The sequence below is a fragment of the Cyprinodon tularosa genome, unplaced genomic scaffold (assembly GCF_016077235.1).
Source record: "Cyprinodon tularosa strain WSP-4 unplaced genomic scaffold, ASM1607723v1 ctg417, whole genome shotgun sequence".
Taxonomy (NCBI): domain Eukaryota; kingdom Metazoa; phylum Chordata; class Actinopteri; order Cyprinodontiformes; family Cyprinodontidae; genus Cyprinodon; species Cyprinodon tularosa.
Genome location: NW_024039138.1, coordinates 403,714 through 424,762, shown reverse-complemented (window position 1 = coordinate 424,762; position 21,049 = coordinate 403,714). Strand labels below are relative to the sequence as shown.

Genomic DNA, 21,049 nt, shown 5'->3' with positions numbered 1-21,049 from the left:
CCCGTGGTTATGTCATCAGTTACGCCTATATGCAGATGATCGTTTGTTCTTCATTAATTCTAGGCTAAAATGTGACGGATTATTGTCATCAGTAAAACATCTTACATGGCATATAAAGAACATGATCATCTGCATATAAGAGTAACTGATGACTTAACCGCCATTTTCTTGTCCAAATCAGGCAGATGAAGCTGTATCAGAAGGTTATGGGAAACATTTTTAGATCTTTGCCTGTATATAAGGTTAATGAGGAAGATGAGATCATCCGCATATAAGCGTAGCTGCTGATTTAACCACATTTGTTTTTCCTTTGCCAACAGGACAGAGGAGGAGCCCATGGAGGAGGAGGCTCCACTGTAACTGAGGCAGGCGTGAGGGTGTCGCAGTGTTGCCATTGACCTCTCCGGAGAAGAGCCTCAACTGACCCCTTCATTTAGTCCCCCCAACCTCCACTCACCACGTCAGTCACCTTGATTGGCGGCCCCTCGGTCTAAAAACGAGGGAGAGGGGACGGGCTTAGCCTCAGAGTAGGGAGCCAATCAGAAGACAGAGGACTGAACTTGGGGGTGAAAAAAAAATAACAAAACTTAACGACGTTGCTAAGCAGCAGTCGTTCGGAGACATTCATTGTTTTTTTTTTTCTGTCAGTCTTTGCACCTTCGCGTTAGCCCGCAGCAGCTGAGTGTGCGAACACAGCAGCCGGCAGGTCTGTATGCAGCCGGGAAAGGGTGGAATCTGGTCACAGAAAGGAAGATGCGCTGAAATAACCGGTGCTTGACGCTAAAGCCCCCTCTGACCGCATTCAGTGGAGACACCAGGGACAGTGGACATTCCCTGCTGCCCTAAAGCAGCTTGGGTACCTTTTCTCTTCTCTTAACTTCAGTTCCCTCTAAACGGGGAACGCCGCGGCATCCGGGTGGATTCTTTTTTTTATTTTTAAACGTGCCGCGCTCACTGTGGATTCCTGTGATGCCGTAGTTCAAGGAGGCTTTCGCAAAGATTTCAACGGCTAAGACTGGCGCCACGCTGGAGAGGCCTGCAGTCGAAAGCTGATGAGTAAGAGGAGTGCCTTGGAGAGGGTCCGCCTGTTTTCAGGATTGTTCAGGAAAAAGGTTGCCTTAACTTTAACCATTTTTCTCACAGAGGAATTGGAGGAAGCAGACGGGGGAAGAAGGGGAATGACAAAAAAATCTAACAATCTTTCAGCATGTTTACTTAGAAAGTAATGGAGACAGCGTTTATGTCTCTCATGGCTTCTCTTGAAGAGTTACTTTACTTTTTGATGGATCTATTTTTCTGTACAAAAGTTTTTAAAAAAAAAGATAGAGAAAGATCGGTTTGTAAAAGGTAGTTGCCAGCTTCTTTAGACAAAAGGTGCAAACACTGAGAAAGGAATCAGATCGCCAACTCTCAAAACAGTTTAGCCTTTGATGTAGCCTCCCTTTAAGACTCATCGCTTTTTGCAGATAAATCGCAGAGCATGCATCTAAGCAGATTTAACGAATGTTGTCCAAAAGAGAAAGCAGAGCAAAAAAAAAAAAACCAAAGCATGAGTTTGCATTTTTACAGTTTCACTCCTCTCGGCTGGAGGGGGGTGAGTCAACAAACACTTGATATATTTGGCCTTTAACCCTCTATGGTATGCATTATAAGGCCAGTAAGGAAAAAACTCTGCAGCTTTTTTGTCTCCAAATAGACAATAAACCATTTAAGGATATGTGACAAGTTCTTTTAAATCTCTTTTTAAGGATTTCTTAACCACATTGCCTCACAGTGGGACAGCCCATCACGGTAATTTGTGAAAACCAATCATAATTTAGTTTATTTAAGACAATTTTATTTATTAGAGCTTTCAACCATTACAAAGCAGAATGGGACCCCGGATAAAATAAATGTCAGAACATTTTAACCCTCTCAGGCTCAAATTAAGTTGTTGTTGCAGGAAAAATCTGATATTTGGAGAAAATGATCATATGGGGTAGTAATATACAATTCAGATTTTTTTTTTTTTTGAGAGAGACCTTCACATGCAATGAATTCTGGGATGTTGCAGATTTGCAACATTGGCCCGGAGTGGTAAATTAACACTGAAGACTGAATCTGATATGAACGTTAACTTTATTTGAATGTCACAAACAAAAAATCAACAAAACAAAATTCGAAAAAAAAACTTTTTTCTCAAACTTTTTTTCCACCGACATCTCAAAACCTCTTGAGAAGGCCGTTTCTGTTAAACTGTTGCTCAAAATATAGGCAAACTAATAGATAAAGCATGTAGCATCAATTGGTACCTGTCTGGGCACACGTTGCGAATTTACAACATTGAAATCGAGGTGCCTCTGGTGAAAAGCCCAGAGGAGATAAAATCTACTAATTGGCATGTGTCATATCTATACACATTCATGATTCATCTTATGTAGTATTGATTTCAAAATAATGGACATTGGTAGTGATACTTACATGAAATTAGTGCTTAGAAAATCTGTTTCAGTGACACCAAGAACTCAGCCATGTTGAAAGTGAGTTAGCAGTGCTATCTGGTGAGCTGGAGAGAAACTGTTTGTTGCAAATGCACAACTAAGTCCTTCTGTTGTACTTGTGAGTAACAAAAGCTCTTAAAATATGGATGTGGAGTAATTAGCTAAGTGGCATTTAGCTGTTGCAAATCTGCAACATCTGCCTGGAGAGGGTTAAAAGGCTGTTTATTACTACACGAAAACATGTATCTTAGTCTCCTTTATTGATTTGAAACGGACAAAGCTATGGACAACTCATAGATAAAGCTCCTGCTCCACCCCTTCTTATGCCGCCCTGAGCAACCGCCTATTTCAAAAGCCGCCACAGAGTTTTGGCGTTCTGATCGGCCAAAATGGTATCATAGAGGGTAAAAAAAAATACCCAGTTTGTTTACTGATTTAATCCCCCTCAGATCAGGTTAGCATTTCTTTACACATGCTAATCGAACGGTTGGCAACTACCTTAGTGCGAGCTTCACATCAGTCTTGTATATTTAATTGAATATATTTTGACAGTAATCCAAGTATTGTCAGTTTGAATCTACGTGTATGAGTTCCCACGTCGGGTCGTTCATTTACGGTATCAAACGTGTTTGGTTGAGCGTGTCCAGTTTTTATTTTGTATCGTACAAGATTATTTTTCTAACGTTCCGTTTTTCATTCATAGATTTGGTTCTGTGTTTTGTTTTTTTTTATCCATTTTTTTCTGGATAGATATAGGGCTGCATTCATGTACTTTTCTAGTGCTGTTGTCGTTTATTCTTTCTTGTATTTATGGAAAAACAAGGAGCAACACTTTCTTTCTTTCTTTCTTTCTACGGCTCCCGAAGCCTTTTCAGCATTTTCATCAACTATGTATTTATAACATGTACTGTTTATAGGAGATTTGTATATGGAAACTTTATAAATGTACTCTTACCTAATGACAGCTATGATATTGTGAGCAAAAAACAAGTACGGTGTATAAACAGCGTATTTAACTCGTCATTGACTGCACTGTTTTTCAAGCGGCCCTCCACCGTATCGCTGCATAACAACTGCAGTGGAATTCATCACTTTGTTGCCTGATTGGTTCATCCTCCTCCTGCGCACGGACGACCTTCGTTTTAACTTTCGACTGTGATCATGTTGTCCGTGAAGAGGTTTCGAGGCCGTTTTTACGTAGCTGGCTGAGCTACCTGCAGCGAAAAGCGGCCGTGAAGGACAAACCAACTTACTACAGTTTAAGCCAGATGTTTACATACACTGGATAAAAGGACTAAGCATCAATTTTTTCACTCTGACATTCATTCAGACATTTTTTTTTTCCTCTTTCAGTCAAATTAGGCGGACTAACATTTTTTTTATTTGCTAAATGCCAGAATTGTAGATTTATTTTTAAGAATTCAAAATACCAATATGTAAAGGGTTTGAGTTGGATGAAACATTCTGATTTTCCTCCTCCGGCTTTGGTTTTTTTCCTCAATCCTCCCATTAAAATGGGTGTAAAGGGGTCAGGTTTGTGACCGGAACTGAGTTAAGGGGCCTTGAGGTCACCTCTTTGTTACACTAACTTTATTTTCCACCATAATTTGGGTCCTTATCAATTTAGAAATCCTATTTTCTTTAAGCTTTGGCTCCTGTTTTATCATAACACTAGAGTCCCACCCCCATGCTTTACAGTTGGTTCAGCTTTGTTAAGCATCCAGTCTCCCCATTTTCATCAGATCACAAGACTAGTTTAAGTTTCTAGTCTTAAGAATTTAGTCTTAAGAATCTAAATTTTTATTTTCAGTATTTTCTATTTTTTCTTTATTATTTCTATTTGGGCATTAAAAAATATAAATATGATTAAATGCAGTTACTGCGAGATGTTTGGTGATATAAATCATAATTCGTTATGTAACATTTGTCCTGAAGAAGCTAAATTTAAATGTTTATATTCTTCAAGAGTATTACTCTTGATTGTGGGGCAATGATGGCACAGCCATATAGCTACCTTAGAAAGACTGCGAAGAGGTAATGTTTTTCTTAATTTCTAATCATCACTTTTATTGCCGTTACTTTATTATCAACCAAGATCGTTGGTTAAGATTTGAAGAACATATATCACCCAGCGCTACGAAAAAACATGTCTCCAAAGTTAGGCTCCTTTGTCTCTCAGCCCATTTGAAAACTCTTCTAAAAACCTTTTCATGTTGCTTCAGAAGTATTGGCTTCTTCCTTGCAGAGCGGCCTTTCAGGAAATGTCTTATTTTACCTTATAATAGTCCCCAAAGGTCATCCATCCAAGCAGTTTTTTTGAGGCTTGTCGTCAAATACATACAGTTGTACCTCCATTTAGCTCTATGTTATAATTTAACCTATCAGAAGTTTGTATATCTATGGACTCCGCTTTAAAGTAATCTTTTTTTTTTTTTTTGTGTTGGGGTATGCAAAAGTCTTAAAGAAAGTAAAACAAAAATATATATTTTTTTTGGCATTTAGCAAATAAAATACATTTCTTATTCTGTCTAGTTTATGCAAAACTGGTTTCAACTGTACATTAAAGACGCCCATCATATTTAAGTTGATATCATTTTATAAACCTGTAAGATCTGAAATTGAGTTATATTTTTGAACCTGAAAAAAACAAACATTCCACTTATTTTTTATTTGGCTTCTCAATGTAGAAACATGTTGGTTTCTTTATTCTTTTTCTTTTGTTTTTGCTGTTTGCTCGCACCAACTTTAACTCTTTGCATGGTTTGTGAGTCAGCATGCCTGCTTGTCTATGTAATGGAGAAAAAAAAAAGAAAATTGTATTTGCACAACAGAAGAAGAACGAACACTGGAGGACTTTCAAATGAAACCTCCCAGGAGTAGGCCGGGGAGGCTTTCTTAAACCTCCGCTGGTCAAATGATTTACAAAGACTTTGACGCTGAGAAATTTGATATTTTTAACACAATTCAGCACTTACGAACTGCGTTTTCTGGAGACGTGCTCTGCCAAACTTCTTCAATTTCACACCTTCAAGAAAGGACTCCCAAAGAATGTTCCTGTTTTCAAGTTTTTCTTTTTTTCCCCCTCCACAAATGAGAGATATTGTTTGGAAAGCAGTTTGAGAAAACAAAGGGCATCGTCATTTGATTGTCACACCCACCTCGGCCAGTTCTTTATATAGACATATATATATAAACCACTGTGGCTCAAGAGTAAATCTTGGTTTACATGTAAATTGATGGAAAGAAATGTTATTTTTTGTTTGTCTCTATTGATGAAAAATTTTCTCTTTCTTTGGGACCTACGCTTTAGACATTTCATCTCTGACATCATCTATAGAATATATTTCTGAAAATTATGAACGTCTCCTGTGTTTTTTCTTCTTTTTGTTCAGTGTTCAGTTGTTCAGGTACCAAAAAAATGTGTGGTTGGGCAACACTTAGTTATTTCATGAATGCTAAAACATTGGTAAAGAGGTGTCTGAGCAGAATCAATTTAAAGAGATACGCTACCATTATCTTGTTCCCCCTGTTTAGCCCAAAGTCCACTTCTGACTTTACTTGGGACGACTCCAGTAGATCCTTAAGTTTCTGATCTTTTTTTTTTTTTGCATCTGATAACATGGGGAAAAAGAAAAAAACAAACTTTCCTGCACATGACAGTAATGGAGCCTCAGCTTAAAAAAAAGCGACATTGGAGACTCAGAGAAATTTTTCTGAGTGGAAAATCTAATTACAAACCCCTGAATCACGAGTCTGCATGCAGGATTTAAGCAAAGAGCCATTGGTCAGGTGACATTCCCTCTGACATTTTACAGGGACACATTATATGGTCTTCAAAGATGATCTAAACTCTCAGAAAAAAAAAAATTATAACATTTTGCTTACTTTATGACAAAAAAAAAGTTGGTTTTACGAAAACTTACTATCACTTTTAAAGACCGTAGTTCCAAATTATTCTGACACAAAAGTTGAGTGTTTAAACAGTTTCAAAACAATTTCCAATTGCTTATCACACAGATTTCAGGAATATATGGTAAGCTATTTATTCACATAAACTCTTGTTTATTGACATTTCACATATCTCAGATAATAAGGTATGCTATCAAGCTTACTTTTGCAATGAAAACATGTCAACTTTGGTGTGTGAAGCTGCACAATCCTATCATTTTTTTTAAATAAACTAACTAAGTTACACGTGGCCAGGATAAGCACCTTTGTGGGTGCAGATAAATCATACTGGAGATTTTATCTGCATGTTTAATACATAAGATTACTAGCGTAATGTGGGAAAGGTAACTTTAGCTAAAATAATTCAATGATCCAAACAGGTCTAAATCAAATGTTAACAGAGTTATCAAACACTGAGGGCATGCTGGATTTGGAGGTATGGGTTGAAGGTACCTGGAATTTTTGTTATATATACAATTTTATCTTATATGTAAAACTAAACTTCATCCATAACCTAACCTGTTTTCTTTTTATTTGCAGTTATAACTACATACATTTCAGTTCTATTGAAGTCCTTTTTAAAATGTGCCCACTTTGTAAAGGTGCTTGTTTACGCAATGGCGTAACTATCAGTTAGCAGAGACTGCAGTTGCTTAGGGGCCCCATCACTGACACCTGGTTGGCCCCCTACGCAATTGTGGACTAGGATGTCTCTTTGCAGATGTAATGGGGCGAAAAATTCCTCTTATCCCACTGATACTAGATTGATTGACCAGACTGTATTTATACCGCAACACATGCCAGATTCCAATATGATGGTGAGCCGTTTAAAAACGACACCAACAGCAAAGCAGACAGTGGTACTTTTAATCACTATGTTAATAAATGTGTATAGTTCATTAGACGGTCGGTAAAAAATACACTCATATAATATTTTTCAAACCGCAATAAAGATCTTAAAATAACGACGTATTTCAGTATTTTATTTTTTAAAATACTTGGAATTATGGGTAATCCAGAGCGTAGATTAAAGCATAACCGCTACGTACAATGTGCTATGTTGGTGTGTTGTACTTCATATGGGGCCCACCCAGATAATTTTGCTTACGGGCCTATTGTTGTGGCGTTACGCCATTCTGTTTATGGTAATATGATGTAAAACTAGAAAAATGCTGAAAAAATTTTGACAGGGCCTGCCACTTGGGCGTAATATTTGTACTTGCAACAAAGGCATCATGTGGTTAGTTGGGTTCACCTTACATTGGTATATATCACCATACCAGGTGGCAAATTGCTTGTTCATGGCGACTGGCATCATGAAAGCGACTGGGGACTGGCTTCACAAATCCTGTTGACGACTAGCGTTGCCACACCCAGTTGGAGACTAAAGCAGCAACAGCTAGTGGCGACTGGAGTCTCCACAACTGCTGGTGACTGGCGTTGACAGACCTGGTTGCGGCTGGGGTAATGATAAATATCTCTATAGTGCAATATATTACTTAGTATATTTTACAGGCTTTTGTTTTGAAGAGGTAATGTCTTATTTTGAAGGTCTAGCAGGGCTTTGTCTTTAGGATATGGACAGCCTCTAGAGAGATATGGAATGCATTTACAATTGTTGAATCTCTTTTTCCTTCTAAATAGGTTAGCCTATGCTTCATTACAGAGGAAATTGATTAGCTTTATTTAGAAATGTGCACTCAGGCGTGTTGTCAACAGGCCTTGATAGTGTAACTTCAAGAGATTGTATGAGTTTGGGTTGTAACTATGACCATATGCTGCAATGAATTGCTGTGTATAAGCAAGAGGCTTTGTTTGCAGAGTCTATCATAGATGTGTGTCAAGGGAAGGGTCATGCCTAGCAGTGGTATATAATCCATTTCCAAATGTTAAATCACTGGTTTTCCCTGTTAATAGTTGAATAGATGCTTTATTAGGCTTTAAATGGGAGACTTTTAAAATAAAGCATTTAGATAAAGGATTTAAAATTTCAATTATTCAGTTCAATTCAGTTTATTTATATAGCGCCAATTCACAACACATGTCATCTCAAGGCACTTTACATTTCACCAGATCATGCAGTCAAATTGATTCAGAGTTTTCTATCTAAGAAAAAAAAAAACAGTTGATTGCATCGACTCATTGACCCGAGTGCAATCCCTTACACTAAGAATGCTTCTAGCGACAGCTGAGAGGAAAAACTCACTTTTAACAGGAATAAACCTCCAGCAGAACCAGGTTCAGTGTGAGCAGCCATCTGCCGAGGCCGACTGGGGTTCAAGGAGACAGAAGCAGAGATAGAAAAAGTAGCTGTAAAAGGCCGCCTAGTCCAGGAAACACACAGAGGATGAAGAGATGAAGAGAGCACAGCCAGCCAGTCATAGTCAGAGAAACAGGACTACACTGAAAAAACAGGCCGATCTCCAACATCTTTAAACAAGGGTGTTGATGGCAGCAGCACAGCTAAAATTTCTGTACAGGATGGTGTCACAGCCAAACAGAAACATTATGATTATATAATTATGACGATATACTATTTATGACAATACTTTAATAACAATAAACTAAACCACAAGACAATTTTCAGTATTTCAAGTGGAATTTCAAGTATTAAAAGAAAGGAAATTGACAAAATGACAATATAATTGCAAAGTTGGTTTATTATCTGATAAGAAAGGGTACTAACCTATAATAATAGGATATACAATTTAACTGAACCTGGATGGGCAACATTTTATCCAATTAAATATAGAAAGTGGTTTAGTTTGATTGTGTGCTACGATGGCTTGCCATACAGGGCATAGTAAACAATAACTTTGCGTGTATCAATGACTCTCCTAGCCGTCCAATCAGAAGCGGGCTCTTCCGTTCAGCATGCAAATACTGACCCCATATTTCCTCTCTGCCTACTGTCCCCAGTGCTGCAACTGTGCCATGCTCAAGCTGCAACATTAGCACTCTCTTTTTTTTTCCTCCCCCTTTTCTTCACCCTGTGGGGAGACCCCTTATATCTTCCGCGATCTTCTTCTTCAGTTTGTTTTTAACCCATCTGCTCCGTGGTCCTTTTGTTTCTTTTTTTTTTTTTAACATGCCTAACATCGTGCTTTTCAGCGGGAGCTCCCATCATGACCTGTCCCAAAAAGTGGCTGATCGGCTCGGGCTGGAGCTGGGGAAGGTGATCACCAAGAAGTTTAGCAACCAGGAGACATGGCGAGTACATCGCTCATTTAAACGTTTCGCTTTTGTTTTTATTCTTTTCTGCATGTTTTAAAACAAAACAAACAAAGCGAGCTATTGGTCTCATATGGTGCTCCATCATCGTTATCACGTGTGTAGCTTAGCTTTAAGCTAACATATAGCTTGATGTAAACACAGCAGGCTAACCGTGATGTTCCTTTTATCGGACAACGGTCAGTTTTTATATATTTTTATAATGGCTTCTGGTTTAAATGAACCAAAATGGCAGACTTCAAATCATGTCTTTAGATTTCGCTACGTCGCTACATGCTGTTTTAAGAATTAGTGTCTTATTTTACAGTCCTGCTAAACTGATCAGTGTCGGCTAAGAAGCTAACATTTATAACTTATGACAACATTGTTAGGTGTTCTTCTATTTTGCCTGTCTGAAAAAAAAACATATATTTAATGTTTTGCTATTAAGGAACTAAAAGTAGGACATAAAAATACACGAGTCGTTTGCAAAAGATGTGTACGTGTGCTAGCATTAGTAAAATATTAATCTCCACCAATGAATACTTTAATGTATCACTAAGTTAGTATTTGAAACATCCAAATAGATTCATGCATTTTTAAATAGATGTATTTTTTGTTTATTTATATATATATTTATATAAAATAAAATTAATTAAATAATTATAAACTCGCAAAAAAACAATTAAATCCAATTATTAATTTATAATTGTAAAGTTAGGTATGGAGATTTACATTAATCGTTCACTCTAATTTGGATTTGGGTTTTAAAAAAAGCATAAAAATTAGGTTTTGATTTTATTTATTATATAGTTCTGTTATGTTGGTGGCTGTACATTAAAGAAATGCTTTACTGGAAAAACAAAAAAAGTTTTTTAATGCAATAAAATGAATGTCAAATAGATGTATATAATTATGCACTTGATTCAGTTACACTTTCATATGATATTAAATATGAAAAATATTTCAATTCAATTAGTATGCTTTATTTAATAAGGAAAATTCTATCAGCCCTTTTAGTATGAAGGGGCACAAGTATTCAACTTTAAAGTATGAAGGATTTGAAATAAATGTAATATTTTTCACAAAAATAAAATTGCATGCATAATTGTCTTTTTTGCATCCATTACATGATCTGATGCATTTATCTGTGATCTCAAAAATGTTTTTAACGATTTATTTAAATAGATTTGACTGCATTCAAATGTAGTCCAGTACCGTTAGAAGCAGCAGACTTTGAAGAAACAAGCAGCAGAGCACGGTTTAAAAGGAGGCTGACTTGCAGAGCTCCCCGTAGTAACGTGATTAAAGCCAGTAGTGTTATCTCACATTCTGTCTGTCAGTGAGGTTAATTACTTTAACTCTGCCCTGGGCTGAATCACATGCACACAATTTCTCATTTCTAAACTTTCCGGCCTCTGCAGACTTTCACTACTTACTGCCTGACTTCAAGCCAACCTATTTCCGCTCATGTTTGTTGCTTGAACCTGCCTGCTGGGCATAGTGACCTATTTGGGCCCGTAGAAGCTTCATCATGGCGGTGTTTTTCCACTTCTTTTTTTTTTTTTTTTTTTTAGATTACTGATTGATGAGTTAAAATGCTTGCCGTGTACCGGACTGCATGTTTTGTTTTATAATAAACTTTGAAGGAAAACAAATGCTGTATTAATCATGCAAGAATGGCCTAGTCAAAGTCCACACTTGAATCCAATTAGGAATCTATCTAAATCAGTGTTTCCAGCAGCATGCTGGAATTTGTTCTGGTCTATCATGCATCACATCATGCGCTTCACTGTTTTATAATCTCTCTCGTCAAAAAAGGTCAGAGGTCTTAATGATGCCTGGACCTCTTTATCCACCTCTTTTTTGTGTGTTTTAGCTCCTAATGTTTCCACAAACAACTCCAAAAATCCAGGGAAGGAAAAAAAAAAAACGTAGATTATCCAGGGCGCGTTTTCTCTCTAGGGAACTGATCTGTTTGTTTGACACAAAGTGCAAAAACAAAGATTATGCTCTGATCTTCTCACAGTGAGAGGGGAGGTAAAGCGGGGCGCCGCTATGCATTCTGCAGCCCTGCAATGCAGCTGGAGCTCCGGTTTTACCAGATGACCATGTAGGTCAAGGACCAAAGCGGAGGGAGGGAGTTCCTCGGAAGGAGTCCTCCCAATATTACTCAGTGTTTGCTTTTCACAGTTGGAATTTGAACGAAAGCTTTTTTGGTTGTTTTACATTCAAAAGAGCTGGAAAAATAAGGAAACAAAGGGCTCACATGTCAGAGATTACTGTTTGCTCACCTACTGTTCCATCATCACTATTTTTATAAATGTCTGTCATCGTATCTTAATCTTTTTGCAAACAGGATCTTTTTTTGAGGATTATTCAGACATCTTTTTTTTTCGGTGCATCTCAATCATGTGACTGAGGAGCTGGTTATCCCCCTCCCTCCATGCACATGAATTTGTCACACGCATGCATGCTGCACTGAAACTAACCTTTCCCGACTGTGTAAAAACTGCAAAAAAATAGATGCTGCTTTTTATTTTCATTCTTCAAACGACCCCATCATGCCGTTAAAAAGGACTTTACTTTCATTATTGGCTTGAAAAGTGAGTGTTTAGCAGTAGATGATAAAGTTAGAGCTACATGATGTTAGAAAATCTATCAGCAGTCATGACCGTGCAGGTTCACAACACTTTAAATATAGTAGCCAATCATTTCCCCCCCTCTTTAGATGATGATGCATTGTGCTACATTAGTTGGATCAAATCTGAATCTTAAACACAGAGTAATCTTTATTGTTTTTCTTTTTCTTAATGTTGGGGCTATGCTTTCCAGCACGCTGTAGATGGAGACACAATTGATTGTACATGAAATGTGTGGCATACATTTGTGAGCCTCCTCTATTCCGATGCCCCCTGAATTTAACCTTTTAACGGTGTCTATCCAACTTTGTGAGAGCTGGATTTAGCCGAGTTTGTCTCATGATATGGAGGACCAGGAGGGTCAGTGAAAAAAGGAAAAACAGCCATTTCAAATGCAGACATCCCAAGTTCCAAAAACTAATTCAGGGAGATGCTTATCGAACCCACCAACCTGTCATTGTGACTGCGTAATCGAAGTAGTTCTAATCTGCACATGATGCACAGATTATTGTACTGCCTGCACGCTCTGACTTGCATTAAACACCACCTCACATAGTCTAAAATCGGGGATAATTTATCTGACTCGAGGGCATCTGTGAACAACTATCCATATCAGGCATATGTAACATTTAAATCATAGAATTAGAAGTCCAATTTGAAAAGTGTTTTCTAATTGCACATTTTAAATTAAATTTTTAAAGAGGAATTATAAATGTTATTTATTAATCCCTTATTAAATACTGCAATTTAATATATTATTATATTTTCAAACCCTATTTCTATATAAAATAAAAAAACACAGTTTATAAATGTTATAATAAACGGCCACCCAAATCACACATTTAGAAAGGTAACTTTCTTTTTATTTTAACCTCTCCATTTACACTAAAGGCTAGCTAAATCAATGAAGTTGCTCCTCAGATGTAACCAGCTCTCTCATTAGTCAAACTGCCTATTCGTGTTTACCTGATGACCAATGAGAGAGCTGGTTACCTCTGTGAAGCAACTGTGATTGGTTTAGCTGGTTTTCAGCGAGCTCAGGAACCAGAAGGGTAGGAGAGAACAGTAAAAAAACATGGAGTTACCCTTTTTAAACATGTGATTAAGGAAGGTATTAATAATCAAATTTATGAATTATTTTTTTTTTTATCTCCACGTTAGAGACTGACATTTTTTCGGGAACCCCATGGGTCACGGGATTCCCGTGGGATGGGAGTCAGTATTAGTAACGATCACGGGATTGGGACGGTACAGGATTAAACATTAACAGGAGCAGACGGGAGCGGGAGCAAACCAATAGTAACTTCCGCTCTGAGTTTTTCACCCGCGCTCAAAAACAACAAGAATGGGAGTGGTGCAGGAGCGGGAGTCATTCTGAATGGGAGCGGGATGGGAGTGGGAGTAATTTCACCAGGAGTGGGACGGGACAGGATTTAGATTTCTACTCTGGCCCGGGATCGGGACGGGACACCATTTTTTTCTGTGGGAGTGGGACGGGACAGGAGTGAAAATCCACTCCCGTGTCAGTCTCTACTCCACGTAGAACTAGGGTTTAAAAATTATTGTTTAAATTGCAGTATTTCATAAAAAAATGTACAGTTAGGAATTACTTTTCATATTTTATTCCTGATTGTATGATTTACCATATTTCCTAGACTATAGAGCACACGATACTATATGTTGCGACCCCTAAATTTTTTGAAAAAACTGTTAACGGACATATTAAGCCGCACCTGGCTATAAGCCGCTGATATCTACTTAACTGTCTTCAACCAAACCTGTAGGGGGAGCTCTACATCCTGGAGCAGGGATGGAGAAGAATGCTAGCTCCCATTAGCTTGTTGGTTTGCAGCAGTACGAGCTTCTAATCAAAGATGTGGCTTCATCAGCTCTTTATTTCAGCTCTGCTGGAGTTGAGCCCAGTCTCTTCATTAGTTTAGCAGCTTTAATGCGGCAAATGAATGTCAAAATGTGTGAATTTGGGACATTTGTTCTCCGCTGTGACTGCTGCTAGCATGTTCTTGTGCTAGATGAAAATTAGCCCTTTATTTTTTCATTTCCAACTTTGACTTCCCCCCTCTTGCGGTTAGCAAAAAATGTAAAGAAAAGCCACACCTTCTTATAAGCCGCATGGTTCAAATCGTGGCAAAAAAGTGGCGACTTATAGTCTGGAAAATATGGTAAATGTTAAATTTGAAATGGCCAATTTTGGGTAGTGTTGCACCGACACCAGTATCGGACGGGGCCCCGATACGGCACTAAAATTGTGGTATCAGTATCGGCGAGTAGTAACAAATAGGGCACCGATACAATTTGAGAGTCAAAAGTTTTTACAACTATTGCCCCCCATTCCAGGTAGGCAATAAAAAGTTCTACTGGATTCACTTTGTATTTGTATTTTTCCTGCTTCACAAAGGTAGGCAGCAGCTTGACAAAACCATGATGGCAATTATTTATCCGGAGCCGAAAAATGGCATTGGTGCAACACTAATTTTGGGGTTGTTGTTTGTTTTGTTTTTCTGTGACTCTCCTGGTCTTCCATATCCTGGTGGGCTCGTTGTTAACACTCTATCCTTACTAGAGGTTTTTCTCTGTGGATTTAAATGTTCTCTATACCTGCATGTATTTTTTTCTGGATACTCTGGTCTCCTTCCGTGGTGCAAAATGATCCTCGGTTAGATGGTTTCTCCAAACTGCAGGTGAAAGGGAAGCCCCTCCTTCTTAAATTGGAGATTAATGGAATTAATCCACGACAACCTCTGAAGAAAATAATGGGATCTTGCAGCAGGACAACCTTAAACATTAAACTGCAGTTAAACAGTTGCAGTTTAGACTGTTTTGTATTGATTTGGGGGGGGAAATATGTTCAAAGTCCTGATCAAAACCAAGAGCAGAAGTTTTGAGGTTATGCTTTGTGTATTTTACTTCACTTCATCATCTTATGGAGTATTTTGTCTCCTATTCCTCAACAGTGTGGAGATCGGGGAGAGCGTGCGCGGCGAGGACGTGTACATCATACAGAGCGGCTGCGGCGAAATCAACGACAATCTAATGGAGCTGTTGATCATGATAAACGCCTGCAAGATAGCCTCCTCGTCCCGCGTAACAGCCGTCATCCCTTGCTTCCCGTACGCCCGGCAGGACAAGAAAGACAAGGTGTGGAGAGGAATAGCATGTCACAACAGCTCCCGATCCAAGAGGGCTGAGTCATTTCCCTCCAGCTCTGCTGGTTGTTTTAAAAAAAAGGGGGAAAAAAGCTGCATATGCATGAAGCTAAAGATGGAGACATGCTGCATTGTGGCGTCAGTCTATCGTTTTACCAATGGGAAGAAGAAAAAAGGGATTTTATGCAAACACTTATTTTTTTTATTTTGATTTTTTTCAACTGCTTGCCTCCTGATATTCATGTTTTCTGATTCATCTCAGAGTCGAGCACCGATTTCTGCCAAACTGGTTGCTAACATGCTGTCCGTGGCGGGCGCTGATCACATCATCACCATGGACCTCCACGCCTCGCAGATCCAGGTCTGGTAGCCATAGCTAGCAGCTTTAACTGTGAACTTTATTCACTGGGTTAAAAAAATAAAAAAGACTTCAACTTCTCTTTTAATATTTAGGAAGAACACAGTGTTTAATGTCTTGATTTATTCAGCTCTAAACTCCAGATTTTTAGAAGGATGTCTGGGAACGGAGAAGCGTTTTTATGATTTCTAACTATTTTTGACTATTTTAAATAATCAAAACCCAATCATAATCAAATGTTTAATGTTTTGATTTATTCAGCTCTAAACTCCAGATTTTTAGAAGGATGTCTGGGAACGGAGAAGCATTTTTATGATTTCTAACTATTTTTGACTATTTTAAATAATCAAAACCCAATCATAATCAAATTTTAGTTCTCCTCTAGCCAACAGCATTATATATTCTCTACCATAAGTTTTCCATAAATATATGATGTGTCATTATCGAATGAAAAAAAACGATTAAATGCACTTTATTTTAAGGATTATCGAAATTTAATGCTTATAGCTGCGTGTCACAAATAAAACAACAATAGTGATATTAGTGAGTCAGTTGATTGTTAATTTTTTTTTTTTTTTGAATTAACAACTAACTGACCCAATTAGTTTCTTGGCTATTTTCACTACTGCTTCCTCTATAGCTCGTTAGAAAATATGGGCAGACGCTTATTTGAGGGTGTATCTATAAACAATTAATTTAAAAAATACGGAAGCCCATTAGTGACAAAATCTGACATACATTTAGCTTGAATAAACTTTTGTTTTCAAAATAATTTAACTTTTAAGTTAACTAATGTTACTAAGGCAACAGCAGGGCATGATTGGATGAATAATTGAATATTATACATTAGTTTAATTTCTTATGCATTAACGTAAGAGGATTATATCAAAGGATTTTAACTGACAGCAGTCAGACTTCAACCAATCACCTTATCTATATTGATGCTAGCCCCGCCCACCAACCTTAATAGCTTAAGTTGACATATAAAATTAAATCCTGTGCAGCTGCATGAGGCTAATTATGAAGTAAATAGATACAAAATCATTTAAAGGGCTTTAATGATTTTTTTTGTCAAGCAATTAATCTGTTGTTTTTTTGTTTTTTTAATTAGATTGATCAGATAGCAAAAGGTTCCTTAAAGAAGATAATTGGCACTATTTAAAGCAGGTGAAACTAAAACTGTTGTCAGCTGTAGGCAAGTTTAAAGTCTATACCCCAGTTGTGAATAACCAATTACTAAATTGTTTACTTTTTTTTTCAGTAATCGATTAATTAACCGTTTCAGCCCTAATTAATTATCCTTTTAATGTGTAATGCAGACATTTTGGTTTATGCAGAACTGTCCCTTAATGTTGAAAGTCGTAGTAAAGATGAAGATCTTCCACCTTGAAGTTTCATTGCTCATATTTGTCTGGCTGTCGTGGTTAAACATCCATTCAGGTTGTAGATGGCATTTTCTAGTCATTATCTGCTATATTATGTTCTCATGTGCTTCCTGTTTTGAAGAGCTGCTAAATTACCTTTAAAAGTTGCTTTATTTTGAATTAAATCATCTCTGTTGATGATCAAGATGTTAAATGTAGATTTTTTATTAGACCAGATTGAGAAACATTTGCTTTAGGGGGATTCCCATAAGGCTGAACTTGTCTCTTTTTCTTTTTTTGAAATTTGAATCCATTCTGCAGGGATTTTTTGACATTGCGGTGGATAACCTGTACGCTGAGCCGGCCGTCCTGCAGTGGGTTAAAGAAAACATTCCTGAATGGAAGGACTGCATCATCGTGTCTCCAGATGCTGGCGGAGCCAAGCGGTAAGAGGAGTCGATAAGATACACGGGGTCAAAGGGCAGCTGTATGTTAGATAAACTGGAGACGGCGTTCTACTGGCAGCTCAATCGCAGCTGATGCAATTAAAAACCTCTCTGCACGTCTGTCTGGTGTTTGTTTGTTTGTCGCCACAGCGTGACATCCATCGCCGACCGCCTGAACGTGGACTTTGCCCTCATCCACAAAGAGAGGAAGAAGGCCAACGAAGTAGACCGCATGGTTCTGGTCGGGGACGTCAAGGACCGAGTGGCCATCATGGTGGATGACATGGCCGACACCTGCGGCACCATCTGCCACGCCGCCGACAAGTTGGCTCCCTTTTTTTAAAAAATCATTAGCCCCAGATTTAAACGCCTCTTAAAAAGCTGACCGCTCCGTGTTTGTATCCGTACCGTCAGGCTGATCGACGCCGGCGCCACCAAGGTCTATGCCATCCTCACACATGGTATATTCTCGGGCCCGGCCATCTCTCGCATCAACAGCGCCCCATTCGAGGCCGTGGTGGTGACCAACACCATCCCACAGGAGGAGAAGATGAAGGCGTGCCCAAAAATTCAGGTATATGTCTTGGAGAGTTATTCTGCAAGCTTCCTGAGCATGGAAGGGGGGGGTGTCAATAACTTCATGCTTTGATTCACTGTTTAGTGCTGAAAAATGACAGAGAACATGAAGATTATTTATTTTACTGCTGGATTTTATTTTTATTTTTGAAAAATATAGCCGGACAAATCTTTTCTTCTTCTTTTCGGGCCCCCCTAAGTCAAGGGCCCTTAGAATCTAAAACGGCGCCCCTGTCCCTAATTATTAAGGAAAGCAATAAGTTCAAACGGGGCACCATGTCTTTGGCTATGTGGGGGAAACGTCACTACTGTGCTGCGCTATATGCAGCCAAGCTTCTGTTAGCATCTATCTTGTTAGCTATCTGGACCGGGAACCTTACAGCCCCATTTCTTCTAATACAACTGCATCTAAACAAACTCGACAGGAACCATGCGTGTTGCTAATTTTCGCTGCCATTTCTGCCATCTTGGCTGCAGCTCGTTAATTTAGCTGCAGCCTCCTACTAAACTTGTATTTGGGTAGAAATGCATTCTGGTAAGTGCCAAAGGACACTTCATCATAGCAGTCAGCGACATTGATGGTGTTGCTATGAAACTCTCAATGACAACCGCAGTTGCTTTCTTTCCTTTTTTGAGAACAAATTTCTTACTCATCTGTAGTTATGATATTAATAAATGAACTTTATTGATCTCAAACTGGAGAAATTAACTCTCTGCATTTAACCCCATCCCCTTGAGGAGCAGTGTGGGGTTTAGGGTCTTGCTCAGGAACCCATAGTGGCAGTCTGTGGGAGTGGGGCTTGAACTCAGAACCTCTGGGGGCCAAGTACAATGCCTTTACCTCTAGGCGGCCAGTCCCCAATTCCCTAATCCCCATTACGATGTTTGCTGTTTCGTGTGATGCTGTTGCTTGCCAAATTGCAACCTGAGAGTAATACCGCAGCTACAGATACTCCGGGAAGGTAAAAAAAGGGCCGTTATTAAAAAAAAAATCCCATTGATTTATAATTTTTTTAATTGCCTGCAACAAAAAAATCGAATTAATTAATTGAATTGATTTCTTTGCCCAGGCCTATTCTGTAGTGATAATTAAAGGTATAGTGGAAGATGTTCTTTTTCCAGGCGGATCATCTAAATAAGCGGTCCTCCTAATTGTCAATCAGTCTGGTGATATGTTTGCATAAGGCAGTCCTACGTGGTCGTCCCCATTTTAACTTACTGGTGGCGAGTCTGACATAGTGGAAAAATTGCAAATCTTCTTTTGGAAAGTAAGCTTGTTTGAGTGATGCAAGCAACAACTTGTAAACAGAGCGTGCACAAGGAGAAATGGGCTTGTGCATGCTCTCACATGTGTTTAATAGGTGTCCTCTCTCCGGAGCGGATACAGGGTTGTGCATGTGAATTTTTTTTTTTTAAGTTTGAGAAAGAATTTGAGAAAATCCTCCACTTTACCTTTAAATTAAAGTGTTCTTTGAAAAAAATACTAAAGTTTGTAAGAATTGCATTTGTTAATATACATGCATTAGCCACTAATAAAAGCTATTGTTGAAGATCTAAAGAGCCGCTGGTTGTAGAACCCTGTATTAACCTATTAGAAGCTCACAAAGCTGTGACATCATCATCTATGTTTGCAGAGGGGATCTAAAGTCATTTGTAGTCTGTTTTTATGTGAATCCGGCTGACAATGAATGAGTTTTAATGCAGGTTAGATAAAGATCCGGGTTTAGATTTATGACCAAAGATGTTTTTGTTTCAAAATCAAAAGCAGCAGCTGGAGATTTTTAGATTTCGTTGTTTTATTTACGGAAAATGAAAGAAACTGAATCGTTTACTTAAAATTCAGCCAGTAATTGATTTTTGAGTAGCCTGTAAAGGATCAAGCTCAGCTCAGTTTGTTGTTTCCAACCAGGTCATCGACATCTCCATGATCCTGGCTGAAGCGATCAGGAGGACCCACAACGGTGAATCGGTTTCATACCTCTTCAGCCACGTCCCACTGTGAGGAAGAACCACCCCGATCCTCTGTATGTCCTCCCAACGAGGCCACACGCCCGGCACTTTCCTGGCCTCTCACGTCCTGCGGCGAAGCCTCCAATCGGCCTTGCTCCAGTGGCTCCTCAAAGGTCGCACCCTCCGTCAGTGACATTTTCCACTCAGCAGACAAAACCAAGTTTTTATTTATGAGCTCAATTCCTTTTCTTGTCAGTTTTCTCTTTCGGCCTCTGATTCTTCTTGATAACCAAGCGGGACGTCATGACTTCATTTTACCTCTTTTTTTTTTCTTTTTTTTTTCAGTTTTAGATGCATTCCTCTCTGGCATGCAAAGATTTAAAGTGTTTGAATAAAAGTGTAGCCTGCACCCAAAGTATTTACATTATGGTACCCTCTAACTCAGTCTAACTCCGTCACAGGAATCCATATTTTCTTCTCGCTGAGCCACGACAAGTATAAGCTGCTGTCATGACTTCCCTCTGATCTAATCCTTCTAATTGTACTAAAATCATTTCTAAAACTAACGCAAGATGTCGTAGGTGTATTGCCTACCCTTAAAAAAAAGGTCATTAAATATAATGAAGCCCAAAGCTTTACTTTTTTTGTTTTTATTTTCTTTTTTTAAATAGTGTTAAGAATCCGGGCCTGATTTGTTCCCAGCGGTAATGGAGTCACTTCTGTTCAGTGAAGGCAGTGTGGCGCAGTGTGCCTGAAAGTGGCTCAAAAGGTGATTAAAAAAATAAATGTGATGATTTTTTTTTTTTTTTACGTATCACAGTAAAAGCTTTTCTTTTAATAATAAAGCTCTGAAAATGTAAAACTGATCCTGAATGAGTCTGTTTTTCTCTTTTTATATATATATATATATA

General features: G+C 38.4%; 2 protein-coding genes across 7 annotated transcripts in view; both read left to right on the top strand.

Moving 5' to 3' along the window:
- Positions 1 to 5,836, top strand: part of LOC119792287 (histone deacetylase 4-like) — a 91,994-nt gene extending 86,158 nt beyond the window's left edge. For all 6 annotated transcript variants that reach the window (XM_038298867.1, XM_038298869.1, XM_038298866.1 and 3 more), the window contains one exon: positions 321 to 5,836. In XM_038298867.1, coding sequence (XP_038154795.1) covers positions 321 to 360 — 40 coding nt within the window. In that variant the 3' untranslated portion in view covers positions 361 to 5,836. The remainder of the gene's footprint in view (positions 1 to 320) is intronic.
- Positions 5,837 to 9,327: 3,491 nt separating this feature from the next.
- On the top strand, positions 9,328 to 20,912 carry LOC119792317 (ribose-phosphate pyrophosphokinase 2-like). Its single transcript, XM_038298915.1, has 7 exons — positions 9,328 to 9,638; positions 15,253 to 15,436; positions 15,707 to 15,805; positions 17,488 to 17,612; positions 17,763 to 17,936; positions 18,027 to 18,186; positions 20,098 to 20,912. Exons 1-7 carry the CDS (start codon positions 9,517 to 9,519, stop codon positions 20,188 to 20,190), a joined length of 957 nt encoding a protein of 318 aa, XP_038154843.1. The 5' UTR covers positions 9,328 to 9,516; the 3' UTR covers positions 20,191 to 20,912.
- The last annotated feature ends 137 nt before the right edge of the window (positions 20,913 to 21,049 follow it).